The sequence below is a fragment of the Filicampus tigris genome, chromosome 10 (assembly GCF_054856515.1).
Source record: "Filicampus tigris isolate MCC_2025a chromosome 10, RoL_Ftig_1.0, whole genome shotgun sequence".
Classification (NCBI taxonomy): domain Eukaryota; kingdom Metazoa; phylum Chordata; class Actinopteri; order Syngnathiformes; family Syngnathidae; genus Filicampus; species Filicampus tigris.
In genome coordinates this window covers 12,501,255-12,520,673 of record NC_141226.1, presented here as the reverse complement: position 1 = coordinate 12,520,673, position 19,419 = coordinate 12,501,255, and the positions used below count along the sequence as shown (strand labels likewise).

General features: G+C 41.4%; 2 protein-coding genes across 4 annotated transcripts; both read right to left on the bottom strand.

Moving 5' to 3' along the window:
• Positions 1 to 273: 273 nt before the first annotated feature.
• On the bottom strand, positions 274 to 12,416 carry and2 (actinodin2). 3 transcript variants are annotated; one of them, XM_086044183.1, is made up of 7 exons: positions 12,342 to 12,416; positions 7,650 to 7,872; positions 7,497 to 7,573; positions 5,080 to 5,124; positions 3,798 to 3,961; positions 2,142 to 3,041; positions 274 to 884 (listed from the first exon to the last, which is right to left on the bottom strand). In XM_086044183.1, the coding sequence occupies exons 3-7, from the start codon at positions 7,552 to 7,554 to the stop codon at positions 477 to 479; spliced, it is 1,575 nt and encodes a 524-aa protein (XP_085900309.1). In that variant the 5' UTR covers positions 7,555 to 7,573; positions 7,650 to 7,872; positions 12,342 to 12,416; the 3' UTR covers positions 274 to 476. The 3 variants fall into 3 exon arrangements, with proteins under 3 accessions (XP_085900309.1, XP_085900310.1, XP_085900311.1); XM_086044184.1 differs by having other exon boundaries at positions 7,650 to 7,740; positions 12,342 to 12,410; XM_086044185.1 differs by lacking the exon at positions 12,342 to 12,416 and adding an exon at positions 9,656 to 9,660 and having other exon boundaries at positions 7,650 to 7,740.
• A 1,321-nt stretch (positions 12,417 to 13,737) lies between these two features.
• On the bottom strand, positions 13,738 to 19,165 carry LOC147140853 (apolipoprotein D-like). Its single transcript, XM_086043235.1, has 5 exons — positions 19,102 to 19,165; positions 18,222 to 18,356; positions 16,975 to 17,096; positions 16,817 to 16,902; positions 13,738 to 15,935 (listed from the first exon to the last, which is right to left on the bottom strand). The coding sequence occupies exons 1-5, from the start codon at positions 19,159 to 19,161 to the stop codon at positions 15,676 to 15,678; spliced, it is 663 nt and encodes a 220-aa protein (XP_085899361.1). The 5' UTR covers positions 19,162 to 19,165; the 3' UTR covers positions 13,738 to 15,675.
• Positions 19,166 to 19,419: the final 254 nt, after the last annotated feature.

Below are 19,419 nucleotides of genomic sequence, written 5' to 3'. Positions count from 1 at the left end.
ATCACAACAGGACATGACCTCAAATTGAACAGGATGTCATCCATTTTAGTTTGGTTTAGTCATTTTGGGCGAATTCTATCTATAACTTATAAATCCTACATGGGAATTTGCCCAAATGATAAAAAATCAAAAAAACCTTTTTACCTATACGCCATGTAATGTGAGTGGAGCAGTATGTGCAAGTTTGATCATTTCAAGGATTCGCCATGAAAAAAAGTGGGTGTGACGGCCCATTCAGCTTTAGTTTTTATTAAGAACTTCATCAAACCTGAATAAAAGAAGTCAACATTAAATACAGTCTGGGTATCTTGGCAAAGGAATGTACAACACATGCTGCAACCTAACACTACCTATCTAACAGAAACATCTATACATACGTACCTATGACTCTTTTCTACAAACATACAATTTTTATGACATTTGACTGTACTGCTGATTTTTAAAAAAACAACTCACAATTTCATAGTGGCTTCTTATTATTCTGTGATTTTTGGTTTAAACTTGCGCTGTCTCATGACGCCCCAGAGGAAGTGCTCAAAACGAGGGACGATGGATTTTGTGGCCTCCTTGGATGCTTTCTGGGCGGGCCGGTCCACCGCTTTCTCTTTGTCATCTGTGTCAGCACGACGCAGGCGACAGTTGTAGTCGAGCTCAGGGTCGCAGTGCGGGTCCGGGAGGATGATTCCGCCCTTGCCCTGTCCCCGGGCTTGGACGGCGGAGGGCGGCGCAAACTTGGCGCAGGTGGGGTCAAAGGGATGGCAGCGGGGCTCGGTTGGAGCCTTGGCCTTCTGGTGGGGGTCGACCGGGGTGCAGTCTTTGTCATAGTGCACAAAGCAATCGTAGCCCTCCTTGGTCTTGCCGCGGATGCCAAGCTTGTAGCGGACCTGATTGATTGATTGATTGGTTGATGGTTGGGTTTTGGTCAAAACAGACGGCAAGTGAAAGCATTATGCAACAACAACAAAATCACGACAGTGTTCTCCCACTATGTCACAGATTTTTTTTGTCTATTGCAGAAATCAGCGGTCTGGAGCAACTGTTTTTTGGGGTTTTTTTTTACTGTAATGCCCTCGCATGTGGAAAAGGAAAGCCATTGTTGCTGATGCACTTTTCAGCCATTTATTAAACGCCGGGAAAACAGTAAAACAGAAAGACAATGAGCAAAGTCACGCAGGAGCTGCTGTCAGCCACAGCTCAGCCCAGACGCTCACACATCGCCCAAACAGACCCGGCTGTCTTCAAGGCCCATTATCGAACAAAGATTCTATATAACATCAAGTACTACCATATTTTCAAAATATTTTATGCTTGAATTAATTTTGTGTGTCTACAATGTGTCTGAAAAATGCGTTTTATTACCTTTAAATCTGTTTATAGCATGGACGTAAAACAACTTGAAATTTTTTTTTGTGGTCTCTCCACGTTGCGGATTTGCAGCTTTCCCGGGTTGGTCTGGAACATTCACTGTACAGTTGTACCTTGACTTAAGAGTTTAATTTATTCTATGGCCAAGCTTGCAACTCATTTTATTTGTATAGCAAATCAATTTTTCATATTGAAATTAATTGAGTCATACAGCAATGTATTCTATTAAAAAAAAAACTAAAACAAACATCATAAATGACAATGTAAAGAAGCAAACTGGTCTTATAAAGTGTGACAAATTATGACTACTGTACGTACTATAGTACTGGTGTGTTAGAAGTGTACCTTTAAGCGCGTGGCCTAGTGAGTGACGTCATGAGCTGGAGTCCTTTACTGGGACGTGTGAGCGTGTGGGTGTGAGCTGTAGCCTCCAGCAGTTCCTTGAGAGTGGTCTTATTTTGTATTTTTGTGTTAGACTATTTGTCCTGCTCAATAGGTTTCTGAAAGACAATCAGCGACTGTTGCTCTCCTTGCCCACATGCGAGCACATCACGTACCTTAATTGCTCCATTTTTCTTTCGAGAGCAGTGGCCTATCTGAAGCTCGCTCATAACTCAAATCTTGACTCGCAATTACAAAGCAAAAAAAGTGACTGTTCATATTTGGGGCACTCCTAAGTCAAGGTACCAACGTATACTACTTAATAAGCCAAAAAAAAAGCATTAAAAGTAAGATTAACACTAGTCAAAACAATATTCAGGACGTGAGATTCAGACCTGTTGCTCTGGGAGTTGTGGCCGGGTCTTGCGCAGGGCAGCGGCTGCCGCCAGTATGCAGTAGGGATCATAGCGGGGGTCACAGGTCAGGGGGGCGGCGACGTGGGCAAGCTGGCCTTTGGGGGCGTACTCCAGCACGGGCTTGGTGAGGCTAGACAGCTTGGTAGCAGTCAAAGGGTTGCAGCCAGTATCAAACAGCGGGTTGCAGTGCTGCTCCTGTGGCGCCGAGGCGCCACCCAGGCCGGCGGCGGCGTCGACGTTGCCCACGCAAAGGGGATCCGCCTCCGGGTCGCAACTAGGGGAGAGCAAATGGTAATACCCTGTGGGGGCCTTTTGAACCATCGTTGGCTTGCAATAAGGGTCCTTGGGGTCACATTTGAGGGCGGCGTAGGACGGAGCGGGACCGGCGGCGGGCCGGTAGCCGTACGCCGCCCTTAGGTGGTACTGAAGACACTCGACGTCCTCGTGGTTGCAGATCCGCAGCAGCTCAGCCTTCTGCTCATGGCTCAGAAAGGGCTCCAGGATGGGAGCGTAGTGGTAGAAGCCCGTCGGGCTCTTCAGGGGCACGGGCAGCACGGGGGCGAGGATGGGGGCGGGCGCCTTGGCTGGGGCCGGCGCCGGCTCAGGGGCGGCGGCAGCCTTGGAGGACAGCGGGAAGAGGCAGTAGGGGTCGACGTAGGGGTTGCACATCCGGACGGCGGCGGACTTGATGGGAGCGGGCATCACCATGGCCGCCTTGGGCTTGCTGGTGGACTCGGCGATGCATTCTGGGTCGTCGGAGTCGGCGCACGCCTTGTAGATTTCGCTCAGGTGCTTGAGGTAATGGTTGAAGGAGGGGCCCTCTTCGGTCCTGTGCTTGTTCTGAAGGTACGCCATGTACAGACGGTCCAAATCCTCAACCTATAAAGTACAAAATGTTTGAAAAAAGTCATTTTCCGGCTTATTCTGTAAGTTTGGCAGTAACGGTATCTGTATTCAAATTCAGACAGAGTTGTCAAATCATTGCATACGTCATTGTCCACAGCTATATTTCTCTCTCTATTTAAATTATATATATATATATGTATATTATGTACTTTTTGATGCTAACCGTCAGCATGTCAATGGCATTTTGCATTGTTTGTCATATATGTATCACGCTAAACAGATTTTCTAAAGGCCTTTGCCTTACCTACAAGTTGTTTTATATACACAAGATGTCATTCTGTTTGTTTTATGTTTAGATTGACAGTAAACTTCAACTGGGAGTGATATTAAATTGCTTGAGCGCTCTTTTTTTGAAGAATTGTTCACTATCTGTCAATCTGCTGCTGTGAATTTGGTTGAGTTCACTGGCACCTTTCAACAACCGTCTTCCATCCCGTTCATCGAGGGCCGCTGTCCTGCCTGTTTTCCATCTCTCCCTACTGCAACACACTTGGTTCCAGGCCACAAGTTGTGTATGTTCCCAAAATGTCAAAACTGAATTCTTAAGGGTACCTCAACAAAGGTCGAGTTCTTGTAGCCCTAGATTTTTATCACTGAGTATTTTTTTAAGAGCGAATGCTGCATCTACGAGCAAAGCATTATTCATCAACCCCCCCCCCCCAAAAAAAAAAAATCCCTGACGCAAAAGCTGCATGACGAGCTATATAATAAAATGTTAGTAGCACTCACCCCCTCCTGGTTGTGGCTGTCCATGAAGTACTTGTACCAGGCCCAGAAGTCAGGGAGGCGCTGGAACTGGGGCACCGCCATGACGGGCGCGTTCCTCCTGTGGCGCACCAGCTTCCTCAGGTTGGCCATGACGTCAGCCTTCGTGTCATCAGACACCGCACCGACTGAAGGGACAACAGCACAACGCAACAATTGCCGGGCAGTATTTCCCATTTGATTTAATTTCAAGACGATTAATGCATGGAGCACAGGAGTGGATTGCAGGTTCAAATTCAACTTTGGCAATCATTTTTTACTTTGGATTTAAATGTAATTTCAATGTATTATACCGGTAATTTAAATTTAAATTAAATTCTGTAAAAACCTTCATTTTATTTCCTCTTATTTTTGTAATATCGTTGAGGTTATCGCAATTACATTCCATACTACGACAGTTGAAAAAAATACATTTAAATGTTTGCATTTTCACTTTTAATGACAATTCAATTTGCATTTGTAAATCCATCCATCCATTATCTGTACCGCTTCTCCTCACAAGGGTCGCGGGGCGTGCTGGAGCCTATCCCAGCTGTCTTTGGGCAGTAGGCGGGGGACACCCTGAATTGGTTGCCAGCCAATCGCAGGGCACACAGAGACAAACATCCGCACTTACAATCACACCTAGGGGCAATTTAGAGTATCCAATCAACTTACCATGCATGTTTTTGGAATGTGGGAGGAAACCGGAGTACCCCGGAGAAAACCCACGCAGGCACGGGGAGAACATGCAAACTCCACACAGGGAGGCCGGAGCCGGGATCGAACCCACGACCCCTGAACTGTGAGGCGGACGTGCTAACCAGTCGACCACCGTGCCGCCGCATTTGTAAATATTTAATCTTATTCTAGATGTGCAGAATTATTTATTATATTATACACAGTGGATACAAAAAGTCTACACACCCCTGTTCAAAATCCAAGGTGTCATGTGCTTTTTACCCAAAGTCAGCTGGGTTGCAACACGGGAAAAGAATGAAAATTAGATATGTGTCATAAAAAATGAAGAAATTTGAAACTTCAAATTGCTGAAATATTGTTTTGAGTATCCGCAATACTGTACCTTTAATGTAAAATTGCTAGACATTGTGAAGTATGCATTTATTGCAAAATTGCAACACTAATTGACTTGCTTGGACATTTTTTGTGTGTGCACATCTCATTGAATCTCATTTCATAATATTGATTGAAAAGATGAGTTAGGCTAAGGGTAAGATCCCCCCGTGACACGTCCGCGGGTCCTCACCTTCTTCCTCCCTGCGCTGCTCCAGTGGGACGGCCCCGAGGAACTCTGTAAAAGCCACACAGGACTCACATTAGCAAGCAACAGGCACCTTCACTGACAAGGACCAGATGTCGCGCTTTCCCTCCACACGGAAGAAAAAAATGCTGAGCCGCCCAAAAAGGGCCCCCGGGGGGCGGAACGCGGCAGGTGCCCGGATCGCGGCGCCCTGGCAGCACCCGCCCTCGCTTTTAACTAGCATCTGTATGTTTATAAGACAACTGGGGGCCACCTTTACCTGTAAAACCTCAAAGTGCGGGCCCTCATACAGGCTAATTACTGCTGTGCTGTAAAAGAAAAATGAAAATGAAAAACTGTATGCGGATGTGTTTGTGTGCATTCCCGCGTGCCTCTGCTCCACTAGGGGTTTTCTTCTGAAGTTTAGCACTCGTAAAAGTTAAACTGTCTACTCAGCTGACTGGGGCACCAACTTGGGGTCTGGATATGACTTTTCATGAGCTTTTAAAGCAGGGGAACCTTTTTCTCTATCAGAGGCCATTTTGGTCATCCGAGGTGCCATGTTGCATTTATGTATGAAAAAATAGGTTTAATATTACACGGTAGACTGAACCCTGAAACCCACGGGTCACATCCACGTAGTGCACTTCCCTCACATCTCTTTTAGAGTGTCAATAGAATTTCACCTTGTGCGATGTTGATATATGATTTTAGTAACACTTCAATTTGAGTTTAATTCAAATCGTATATATTTTTTGTCAGATTTGCAATTATGTGATGCTGGATTCAGGTTTCAACGTATTTTCCTATTGTAACTCTTAATATGATTATTCTAACCGTGTCTTTAATTGAATAAATGTCCTTTTTTTGTTAATTTTATATATTTTGTCAGACGTGATGATGTAATACTGTGTGATACAATTAAATTTGTTTAATCTGAATAATTGTCTTAAATTTGTTTTTAATTTTAATTTGATCCATTTATGTTATAAATCTTGTTTTGTATATTTTCTAAATTCAGATTTTAAACCATTTGAGGATAAATGTTTTTGGGTTTTTTTGCACATTTTTATTTCTTATCAAATTATATTTATCATTCTAGAAAAAAGAAATCTCTTTTTAAAATGTGGATTTTTTTTTCAAACAAATGAAAAAAAATTATTTAGTAAAATATTGCAGGGGACTGGATAACTACTTTTGGAACTTTAAACTTATTCATGCTACAAGATGTAATTCAAATGGAAAAAATATATAAGATTAAATTAAACTTTTAGGTTTTTAGAAGCCTAAAGTACATGGAAAATTTGAAGTTCCTCTATAAAGTCCTGGAAATGATTAATTCTAATTATCACCATTTGCAGTTCTCCCAACCTTTTTAGGCTGCCACAAATAATTCAAATGTTACCTTACTGGTTTATTTGGTATACTGTACCAGAAACTGATCCTGGGTCAATATGACCGGCTAGTTGCTTAATCATCGAAAAAAAAAAAAAAAAAAAAAAAGAAACACCAAAAATCAAGCTATTATTTAGTAAAACTTCTGTTTTTTGTTTATATTCTGTTAAGATTAAAAAATCCTCGACCCTGCACAGCCCCACGAAAGTTAAAAAAAATATACAATGCTAATTCTTTCTTTGAGGGGTCGTCAACAAATCACCTCAGTGTGGTAAACATTGGCCATACAACTTACAGTCAAATATGGTTGGTCACATTCTTAAAATAATGGCCTATCGTATACTGATTTTTCCATTTTTCCAGACTTCACAAAAAACAGAAGCAAACAGAGCAGCTCCTTCTAGCGGTGTATAAAAGAATCATTGGATGTTCAATCGGTGCATAATACACTGGCTTTGACTTGTTTATGGTTAATGCAGTATACTACAGTTGTTGAGAACAGATCATCAGTATTTAACTTATTGCTTTTAATCATTTAGAAAGGTGGCTTTTAAATATTTAGTAAGGTTGCTTTTAAATATTTTGGTACATTTTCTATTTAACTTTTATGTGCGATGCATTTTAATTGAATGCTTATTTAAGCACAGTTTTTATTTTCCTACATTTAAGTTTTAATCTTTTAATGAACACTTGGGCCTACTGAGCTATTGCATTTTAAATGTTGGTCACAATGGTGGTGCTTGGAGAGCTATGTATTTTTAGAGGTGATCCTTGGATGTAGATGTTTTGAGAAACACTGAAATATAGAATGTATGGACAGTTTTAGCAGAAGAGATTATTTGAGCAAAAACAGTATTTGTCAAAAAAAGACTATTTAATGAATGGTAACAGGATACTGTACGAATAACTGACAGTGGCACCAAGCACATTCCATTTTATAGCCCCTTCATGATCATAAAATCCACTTAAACCCGAAACATGATATTTACCTTATATGAATTTTAAAAGCTAAAAAAAAAAAGCATCACCTGGTAGGAAAACGAAGGCTAGAAGGAATCCAATTTGGATCAGGGAAGGCGATGCCATGCTCGCTTTGGGGCGCTTCCTGTGTGTTCAATAAAGACAGTTAACAATCTGCCATAGACGTCCACTTTAGCAGGAGTATTGACACAAAGCGTTACCTGCACTCTGGTGCTGCCGAGGTTTGTCTGTCTCTGTGTCCTCTTCTGCTCGTTGGCCTTAGCTGTCTGGCCCCCTGTGCCTCTCTGCCACCTGGTATGGCACGGGCGGGCAGGGGCGGTGGTTTTAAGGAGGGCCCCACTCAGATCATTAAAAATGAAAACGAAAACGCCACAGGGGTTGCTGTTGGGTGCCGCCGGATTGGCAGCCCGACCGACGGCAGCCCTGTCATTAGCAGCCGGGCGGAGCGGAGGGACGTGTTAACAGGAGGACATTTCTTTCCTGGCAGGTTTTTGCTATCAGTTGATTTTGTACATTTACATAATGGGCTCATTGGGTGCACAGTGAACAGCTGTTAGCTATTAAGTCCACCTAGATGCTTCCGTCAAAACCAAACAAAAGCCTTGCAAAATGGTGTTTGTATGGGACGGTAACACAAAAATGTTGGTCCACAAGGTCAGTTTTCTCTGTAGATAATGAATGGACCAATTACATTTCCCTGAGGGATGCCACTCCACATTGTGTCTGATTGGTCATTGTGACTTTGGATGGATATTTGAACCGCTGTTGTGTAAAATCAAGTATTATGAGCGGTTTGAAGCCAAGGTTAGGATCTCAAATTAGGCCTTCAATTTTGAGTTAGGGTTTCAATTCTGGTTTACGGTTTGAAATTGGGGTTTCAAGACAGGGATATGGTTTCAAGATCAGTTTAAAATGGTTTCAAATTAGGGTTGGGATTTCAAGTTAATGTTTGAAACTAGGGTTGAAACAAAGGTTAGGGTTTCAAGTTAGGGTTTCAAAATAGGATTAGGGTTTTAATTTAGGGTTTGGGCCAAGGATGTGGCTTCAAACCAGGGTTAGGGTGTCAAATTCGAGTTTCAAACCTGGGCTCCAGTTTCGATTTGAAGCAAAGGTTATGGCTTCAAGTTAGGATTTCAAGACGGGGCTCTAGGGTTTCAAATTAGAATCTCAAGCCTGGGTAACAGTTTGAAGAAAGGATAAGGGTTTCAGATTGGGGATTCAAAACAGCGTTAGGGATTGAAACAATGGTTGGGGTCTCAAATTAAGGTTTGAAACTAGGGTTAGGGTTGCGAGCTAAGGTTAGAGTTTCAAACTTGAGGTACATTTTTTTTAGGCAAGGGTTTCCAACTAGGGGTCAGGGTTCCAAATTGGGATTTTAAGGCAAGTTTGGGGTTCCAAATTTGGTTTCCAAACTAGTGTGAGGGTTTCGAATAATTGAAGCAAATATTGAGGTTTCAAATTAGGGTTACAAGCAAAGGATACGCTTTCAAATTAGGATTTTAAGGTTTCTAAATAGTGTTTCAAACCAGCGTTGAGGTTTCAAACAAGGGTTAGGGTAAGCATCCGCACAACATTAGAAGCACACAATTCTGCCTCCAATTAAGTTCCAACCGGGTTTCATCAATTTCCGACTTCCAGATGAAGAGGTGTCCCTTTGTCCATCGAGTCAGTGGTGTAAACAGCTATTCAGCTAAACAGCCCCATTCAAAAAAATGTTGAATGCATACATTATGATTCTGTTTATGATTTTCCTTGAAGCGCCGCCATGCTTTTTATGGTGGAAGCACTGAGGAGTCATTAGTGGAAGCAGACCCCCTAACCAGGACACGCTAATGAAGCTAAATCTTGCTGCTACCATGAGGAAAGTTGAGCTATTAGTGTTGAGTCCACAATGCTTAGGAATGCCACGTAGCCTGCATGGACTGCTCTGTCCACATCAGTGGTGGGCAAAATGTGGTGCCCTGGGGGCCACTTTTGACTCATTAAATGTGTTTGCCAAATATGTCAAATTGCCCCTGCTCAAGACTGCGACAAGATTGTGAAAGTGGCTCCTCATCACTCGTGAGTCAAGGCACTCCTATCTGAAGGCATCACAGTACTTTCCAAAAACATAAATGAATACCCTGATCAAATACAATCAAACACAATAAAAGTGTTTTTGTCACACTTTCTCTTTCAATTGCGCTGCTCATTCTCGTGTGTGCACCTTGGCCACCTGGTGGTCCAGCTCCTCTCTCGGCTTCGCAGTGTGCTAGGAAATTTAGTCGTTCTTCGCAGAGGATAAAGAATTTGTGCATTTAAGTCGTTCTTTGCAGAGGATAAAGAATTTGCGCCTTTTAGTCGTTCTTCGCAGAGGATAAAGAATTTGTGCCTGTGAGTATTGTTATCTTATGTCTACTTGCCACGCCATTTGTGTTCACATATCCTTTGCGTCAAGGGTAAGAACACCGTCACAAAAATGCTAATTGTAGGCCCGCGTGCCACAGAATTGTCTCTTTGTATGTTCGTGATCATAGTGATTGTTTTAAATTCACCAAAAAAAAATCTCTGTTTCATGTCTAAATTGACTGTAACCTTCAGATGAGAGTCGCAAGAAACATCTTGATGCTTCTTTATTTGAAGAATATTTTTACTAATTATATCTGCCAAACTGCCGAGTCAGTTGAGTCACCTGCCACCACACAGCGCTCAAATCTCAATTTGAGCTCGCAAGTCAAAGCAAAAAAGTCAACTGATGAAAATACTCGTAAACCGGGTCACTTGTAGCCCAAAGCACCACTGTAATTTCCAGTTCTGTGGCTATCATAAGTTATGATCCGTTTCCTCTTTACCATCTCAGCCTTCCGTGGTGATGTGTCTGAAAAAGAGCCCGCGCTGCTCGTAAATGAGAAGCTCATGAAAAGACAGACCCTTGTAAACACGACGCCGTGCCTGCTAAGAAAGTGGAGCACAAAATCAGACGCCAATCTCCTGTCATTTCCTAAAACACCAAAATATGAATTTGCCTTTTGTTTTTAAACGCCGAAACTGAAAGACGCTATCCGAAAAAGACAAATAAATAAATCGAGGTCTTCAAGAGGCAAATTCATACGTTATGTGACTGGATCCCAGATAAACCCTCCAGATACCAAGCAAATGTGTCCCTTAGCGGCTGTGAGCAGTTACAGGGAATGAAATCAAACGAATCAAATCAATTTAGAGCTTCAAAGAGTCAGAGTTTCAATTCAGTATTGATTTTTCAAGCCTGCTTATCCATGTCAATCCCATCTGAATTTGAGTGAGAGGTTTATCACAGCAGGGCAGATACAGGCAAACAATCATTCTCACTCACATTCACACCTACAAATAATTTAGGGGTTCACATGCGATTTACAAGGTGCATTTTGCACTCTCTCTTGCCACGATGCAATCCTACATTCTGTATGTAACACGGCACTAACACACCACTCATCACATGTCATGTAGAACATGCTTACAGGAGTTTGTATGTATAATTAGCAGCCAGGTGTTGCTCCGCGCTGGCGAAAGAATCTTCGGGATGTTAAGAATCTCACAACATCTGCAGTCTGAGGTTCAAAAAGCAGGATGAGTTCGGAAAGAAAATTGTATGTCATTAAGATATGGAAGCAAAATGGCAGGTCAAGGTCTGCCCGGCCGGATGCCCATTTTTGGGGCGGGGGTAGGGGCTGACAAATTTTTTAAAAAAGGGCTGGACTAAGCATGGAAGTGGATTTTAGTCCGGCCCACTAATCGGCCCTCATGCGTGTGACGTGCTCGCGAGGCGGCCAATTTTCATCTCAGCCTACTTGGTGAAAGGCTTCTTTTTAGGCTTCTTTCTACTCCCGCATCGGCGCGAGCGACAACTGCCGCATTGATTCACATAACCTACGCTTCTGTTGGGGACAGGTCTGCAACATGTGCCACGCACACATCAGGAATTGTTGCTGCTCTGATTGGTCCATTATGTCACATGTTGTGATGACATACAGTTACCCACACGGAGGAGAGGATGCACCATGCAGCTAATTGCTGCTGCAAAGCAAACTAGTTTGGCAGCGGCGTGGGTGTTATGTCACATATGAGTGTGTAAAGAAACTACTCACCCACGTTCCCCCTTCCAGGTCGTTTTCGCAATACAATTAAATTCATCGTCAAGTCATATCCGTCCCTTTATGGTTGTAGGTATCCATTGTTGTCGCTGTCTTTTTGAAGCGACGCCCCCCGACTTGAAAGGCAACTGTTTCAAAACAACTTGTCTCTGTGAGTATAGTCAAGCTGCGCGCAGCACTCAAGGATGACGCCAGCCTGGCACATCAAGGTGGAGTTTGGTGATCATTTTTATGGATAAGAGCGGGGGGTCGAGGCCGGAAGGGTACCCAGGTCAAGGGTGGAGGGTCGCGGCCGGATGGGCAAAAAAGGGTCAAGTGCCCAGCTCTGTGTATTTCAAACCCAAACTGCAGTGTTGCCTTGAGATACAATTAATTCGTTCCGTGACTATATGCTTGTAATTCAGTATTCAGAAATGCCACCAATCTGTTCCATCCCACTCCCCAAAAAACTGATAATGAAGTTTACAGAAACCTACAGTAATGACATGATTCAACTCATTTACTGCACAATAGCAGCACTTGAACAAGTGAGCAATTTTCAACGAAACAGGCTTCAAGATGTTTCTTTTCACCCCCAGTTGAAGTTTACTGTCAAACTAAACATAATAACGAGGACAATACGTTGTGTATTTAAAACAACCCAATAGGCCTACTGTAGTTTATCCGAAGTCCACTAGACGCTAACACAAAATGGGAAACGCATAGATAGTTCCTTTAACAAACTGATATTTGAACACAAATATTGCAGCAACATATTTAGACATTCAATACAACAATACTCACAAATACTCTTTAAGAGGACATATGTGGGCTATATTTGTTGTACAGACGTGACGTCCATGAGCAACTACTGTGAACTGCACTCACTCTATCAGTCTCTCTCTTTTACTGCCCCCTGGTGGCCAAAGCGGGCAGCAGCAATCGACAGAGCCGTAGGCGGTGCATAGAGCACAAATTCAAAGTTGTGTATCTTCGTGAAACAAATAAAGAGATATGCAACTGTTTAGTCCTATGTTCACCATAAATACGGTAAAAGGTTCATTTAAATCCTTTTGAAAAGGTTCCAACTAAAGTATTTAGTTGTAATTATCTGCACTGCGTGTTTAGAAAGCAGCTATTTTGTTTCTAAAAACAAAAAATTAAATTGTCCTCGTTTGTTAACGAATTAATGTTTCACATTGAATCACACTCCTTGTTTTTTCCTTTTTCCTTACTTGACAAAGATTAATTAACATTGCCAAAAATGATTGAGAATGCGTCTGTCAATGCTCAATAAACAGTAGATAAGTAACTCATTGGAGTCTGGCCATTACAATTTAGTAAATTTCATATTTTTTCCAAAATCTATACTATTGGCCAGTCCACACATGTGGGTGTTACTTTTACAAATAATTGACCAATCCACAGTCAAGTAAATGTCTTGTTCTCTTTGACGCTGCAATGTTAATGGTTGAGCAAACGTGGTGTTTTTGGGGTCACTTGAAAAGTGATGATTTTGGAGGTACGAGTATTATGCCCGATGCCAGCGATATACAGTTAATAAACAAGTTATTTAAATCGACATATTGATCCATCTTGTGATCAGTTCATTCAAACTCGCTGAAATGGTGATCAACCCCAAAAATCTTGTTTGTGTAAAGTCTACTTGAAACGAAATTTGCACATAATTTACATGAGATACATTAGACATAATTTAACAATACAATAATCTACGGACGGGGTTTCAAATTTGGCTCAGGGATTCAATTTAGCATTCAAGATGGGGGTGGGGTTAATAACAGGGGTCAAGGTTTAACATTACAAATTTGGAGATCGCGCTAAACGAAAAATCAATAAATGTGTCAAAACGGAAGAAGAGGGTGCTATTTATGGCCCATGCTGAGATATCAAACACTGATATAAACACACTAAAGGCGAGCATTCAATTTAAGACTCCTCGTGTTTTTAAGGGGGTTTTTTTTAAGAGTTTTCACAAAGCCGGTGTGTGTTCGACCACACACTCTGTGACACGATTAGCGGGGACTACTGATGTGGTGGCTTTTATTCAAGCAGCAGATGTTTTAAACAATTTACTGATTCCGCTTATCAGGCTGACATGCTTGTTGGCTTTTAACAGTTACAGCTAAAACCCAACAATTACAACAAAACCCAAGTGTCACCACAATGGGGGACTACAAGCATTTTTATCCAATATGGACATGTTCAGGCACCTTTTTAAAGTAGTCACATATGTATGTTGTACACAACCCTCCCTTTCCAAGCTTGATCCGAGCATGTGACACAACATAGCAGTGATGGCAATGTATTCTGAATCCATGTGGGGAATCAAATGACATCACATTAATCACATTGTGTTGTGTGGAAACAGCAACAACAACCAGCAGTACATAATTCTAAACAGGCTGCAGAAGATATCGGATCAGGAAGCAGATGTTTATCGACTAGATGGGCTGCAAAACAAGATATCCAAACAGGAAGTATGGCAGATATACTTGTAGATGTACTATACATAGATGTCGTATAAGATAGAGAAACAGGAACTGTTTATCGCTTAGTCAGGTTGTCTAAGATATCTAAACCGGAAGTACATGTTTATCGCCTCGATGGGATGCAATGATACTGAAACAAGAAGCAGATATTTATTGCCCAGACGGGCTGAAGATGATATTGAAACAGGAAGTCGATCTTTATTGCCTTTACTGGCCACATAATATTTCAAAACAGGAAGTTTATGGGAAGCACTTTTTGTATTTCCTAGACAGGATGCAAAGGCTATCCAAACAGGCAGTGAGTGTTCATTGCCTAGACGGGTTGTACAATACTTCCAAGCAGTAGATGTTCCAAAGCAATGAAAACATTTACTGTCAATGCTAGATTAAAATGACTATGTTTGTTGTGGAGGCCATTTCGAAGTACATGTCGTCTCCTGCCCGCGGATATCAAAGCAGTGTTGCTAGAACAGCAGGAAATCTTCTTAAGTGCCCCCCCGCCCCAAAAAAAAAACATTCCATGCGTCCCCCTTCTCCATTGATGCACTCTTTAAACATCTTAACGTAGTGCGATCTCTGTCCTGAGGCGGACACATCAAACCACTCTGACCTAATTGCATCCTTTTTTTTTTTTTTTTATGAGACTTCATTCATATACAAGAGTCTGAAAACATAGCCAAAAACTGCATACAGCGGTGTGTCAAGATGCAAGTGACCCAACTAATAAGTTTTTCCAAGATACAAGTTGTCATTTGGCCAATTTTGGGGTTTCGACTTGTGAGAAGTCATTTCAAGATGTTTATTGCCTCTCCCAGTTGAGGTTTACTGTCAAACTAAACATAAAACAAAGAGAATTATTCTGTAGCTTATGTATTTAAATCAAGCCTTTCAGTCTGCTACCTGAATGCTAACGAAAAATATCATCTATGTTGTATAAGCCTTTACGCAATTGATTGAAACCAAGTGTGCAGCAACACATGCAGATAGGCAATATGACAATACTCACAGTCATATACGCTTTATCCTCTCTGGAGCATGACTAACATAAGTGGCGTACTGATGAACACCGAGGAGTTGCGACACCTAGGGAATTTATATCTTGGTAATGTTTGGAGCTATAACTACTTCATCTGGTTACAGTACATGTTTTTACAGAAATTGTGGTTTTCCTCAGATTTCAGTTCATACCAAACAGCCGTCAAATCTATCAGTTATTTCATGAAAGATTTTATATTTTTCTGTGACGACCCTAAACTTAACACTGATGCGTAACCGAAAACAAACAAGAGTTCACATGAAATCAATTTCCGAGGTTTATTCGTTCTAATTGCCAGCTTTGTGTCACTGGGTTAGGCTCTAAGCATGTGACAGATGACAAAATAACTGGTTCAGTACATTGCATGGAAGGAATAATCTAAAACTGTCACTCTTATTTGAATTTGCGCTATAAGTTGATGTTATATTGTTTCTTTGGTTGTTGGTACGGAAGCAGTGGTTCAGTGCAGGCAGGTGGCTATTTTTAGTTAAACACCTACGGTATGCTTGCTTTTATATTGGCTTGCACATTTTCAGACTATCTTAACTTCTCTCATCCCAACAAAAACACAATTTAAAAAAAACAAAAAGCATTACAGGAGCTGGTCGTCGCTCCAGGGCGCGTCTTTGTCGCAGCCCTGCTGCTTGGTGTCGATCATGCGCATCACGTCGATGTTGTTGTTGGCAAAGGTTTCCTTGGCGCTGTCAATGGTTGACTGGGGAAGTGTGCGCGTGCGGCTCAGGATCCAAGCGAAGTCCAGGTGGAAGAGACGCAGGATGTCCGTGCAGGAGTACACCAGTGCCGTGTTCACGTAGTCGGTGGACAGGATCCAGTAGGGGGAAAATGGCAGCACTGATCGATACAAGACACATGCGTGAGTACAACAGTGCCTTGAGATGCGAGTTCAACTTGTTCCATGGCTATGCTTGTACCCCAAAACACTCATTTCAAATCATACTTCTCCATTGAAATTAACGGAAATACCAGTAATCCGTTCCAGCCTTCACCCCAAACAACTAAATTGCACTCTATAATATTGTACTTGATAAAAACATAGAATAACAATATAATCAAATAGAATGAAAAGAAATAAACGGCTTGTTGTCATTTTTTTGTGAAGGATATAGAATATATGCTTGTGGGTGTTGTGGTATTGCCTGTCTGCATATGTTGCTCCAAAGGTTGTGTTCTTGTGTCCATTGTTTAAAGAGTTCTAAAACTGTTAGCATGTCAATAGCATTTTCCATTATACTGGAGGTTAGCATTAAGCTAGCAGGCTGTTCTTGGAGAAACGTTGTTTGGTTGTTTTAAATAAATACACAATGTGTGATTTTCTTTGTATTATGTTTAGTTTGACAGTAAACTTGAAGTACCATCTCCATGTATAACGATATGTCTGTACTGCCCTCAGCTGGTCAAGGCGCACAAACCAGAAGGAGCAGCACAATGTCCGCTGAATTGCAGCAAAAAATGTGGCAAAAACTCTTTACATTTTATTTTATCATGTCGTTACTGTATGTTTTTATTAAGTATAATATTATACAATGCTATTTTCCTTTAACAAAATTTTCAAAACAAACGATGAACAAATGTGAGAGTCTTTTAAGTAACAAGCGTGGTCACAGAGCAAATTAGAACTTGTATCTCAAGGCATCAGTGTATGTTAAAATGTTAGTCAAACCACAACTTGTATATTTCATAAAAAGGCCTTCACAAGATTCACTAAATCTCACCGTAAGAGTAGCTGATTCCAAGTTTGGCAGGATTCTTCTGATCCTCAACGACACCGGTTCCTTCGATTTTCCTCAGCTCTCCTTTCCTGTCAATCAAGACAATCCCTGTGATATTCCAGGAACTTTCATCATAATAACCATCTTTTTTATTCACTCACAGTATTTCCGAGCTGATCACTCGAATGGATTTGTCTCCTCTGAACGTAAAATTGGTCTCGATGCAGCGGCCCTGTTCGAACTGCGTCGGCAGTCTGGCGATTTCGAACCACCTCCCCATGAACTGTAACAGGCATAGCAATCATTGTTTTGATTGTGCGGGGTTGATTGTTGATTAATCGCATCAATGTGGAGGGAGCTTTGAACATGACCTCGACCCTGGTGGTTTCCTTCCTCTTTGGGACATTCCAAAAATATGTTACTGTGTAAGGCAGTGAGGAATTGTATGAAAAACATTTTATAAAAATAAGACAATCAAAAGCAGGGGTGGGCAACTCCGGTCCTCAAGGGGCCTCTATCCTGCATGTTTTAGCTGTTTCCCTCCTCCAACCCACCTGATTCAAACGATAAACTCATCAGCAAGCTTTGAAGAAGCCTGATCGAGATCCAGATTAAAAATGTTGTATCGCAAATCATCTTTTCCCGGTGAAATGAATGGAAATGCCATTAATCCACTCCAGCCTCCCCCCCTCCCAAAAACTGCTGTAAAGTGTTTTTAATAAAGAAAAATTGCACTCTATGATGTTGTGTTCGTAAAAACATACATTAATAACATAATGAAATGTAATTTAAAAGAGTTTTTGTCAGACGCCATCAAATGAATGTCCATTGTGCTGTACTTTCTGGTGTGTTCTCCTTTGGGCAGTAGAAGACAAATTAACATATATACTGACTGTTCAATGAGATGTCTCAACTCCTCTAAGGACTATCAGTGCGGCGAGTAATGTCTGTCTACATGTGTCGCTGCACTGTTTGGGTCCAACCTAGATGCTATTTAGCATTACCATTAAGCTAACAGAGTCAAATGCTAAGTAAGCTCTAAGTGCTGCTTATTGTGAAGTTGAGTGGTGTTCACTGCCTCCATACAGCACTTGCAAGTCAAAACAAAAAGTAGTCCGAACGCCTGCTCGTAACCCCAAAAAACGGAGTCACTAATATCTCAAGGCACCAGTGTGTACAGAGGATCAAATGTATTTCAGTGGTTCGATAAAAAAAGAAAATGAGACACATACATTACAACATTAGTGTGATAGCATAGTTGTGTAAGCCATATTTGAATGTTTTTGTACAACAAGTAACAACATACTAGTGACGGAGAGGTGTGTGCAACTACGTTACAGCACACAACTCCTCTGTGGTGGGGTACAGCTTTAAATGAGAGAGAGGGGAGATATGTTGACTGTATTACCTGTTTGAGGTTGAAGGCGGCTTGAACATCAGGTTCTGGACATGGACCCCAGTGAGGTACCTGAGCTCTGACGAGAGGCACAATGAATGCTACCAGGGCCAAAAATAGCTTCATGGTGAGCTTGACCTTTGATACCTGACAAAGACGAACAATTTTGCAATTAAACCAGACATATTGTGCTTTATTTTCTTGTGGCATTCTATAGAATTATGTCATACCAACACCAATAAATACTATTTGTTAGCCCATTTATGGCTTTTGCCATTATGTGTTAGCATCAGGCTAGGAGTTTTAATTAAAAATTTAAATGATCATTTTTGAAGTGTAAAGATGTACATTCATAGACCGCTATTTTGTTTAAAATGTGTTTATCCCAATTACAACAATACATAGCATATCTACACATGTAGCAAGTTATTGAAACAAGACAATATGTCTAGTAAGATAGGTTGTGGTCAGCTACGGTCCTTGCCTTTGTAGTTTTTTTGGGGGTGAATTTCCAAATGAAAATGTGGACATATTACAGGACAAAATGCAATTTTTTTTGGTTATAAATATAGTTGGCGGTCGGGTGGGTGAACGACATATAATTTAGATTCAGTTGTAATTAATTCAAATATTTTGCACATGAATCACAGCTCACATACAAAGTGCAAACACTATACAAGTTGCGGTCATTTTCAGCTGTGCTCTCGTTTTTGTCATCATTTCATTCATCAGTCAATGCGCTTTTTCTATTTTGTGACAGAAATTGATGACAAAACATTCAGTTCACAAATAAGTCAAAAATATCATTTCAAATAATGTGTAGGCTAGTTTGTGTGCTTAATTCTGTTTATGACAAAACCAAGTTCTGAACAGATAAAGAGTGAGTTCTTACCTCAGAGGTGGTCAGACAGCGAGTGAGATTTGGTCCACACGCAGTGCGCCTCTGCGTCATCAATGGTGCCTTTGTGCTCGGACATTCACTTTATTTCAGACTTGAAGTCAACTATTAGCAAATTGGAGTAATGGGGAACACACCAGCACATGTTATAAAACAATCTTGATTGGGCTTCTGCTGGATGTGCCACACATACAGACTCTTCTTTGAATTCTGAAGTTATTTTTTCTTTTTTTGCTCGCGAGAGCTTTATACGTAACTCAAATTTGATAGCATTTGGACAAAATCTCTAGAACAAAATGGCCGATTCAAACC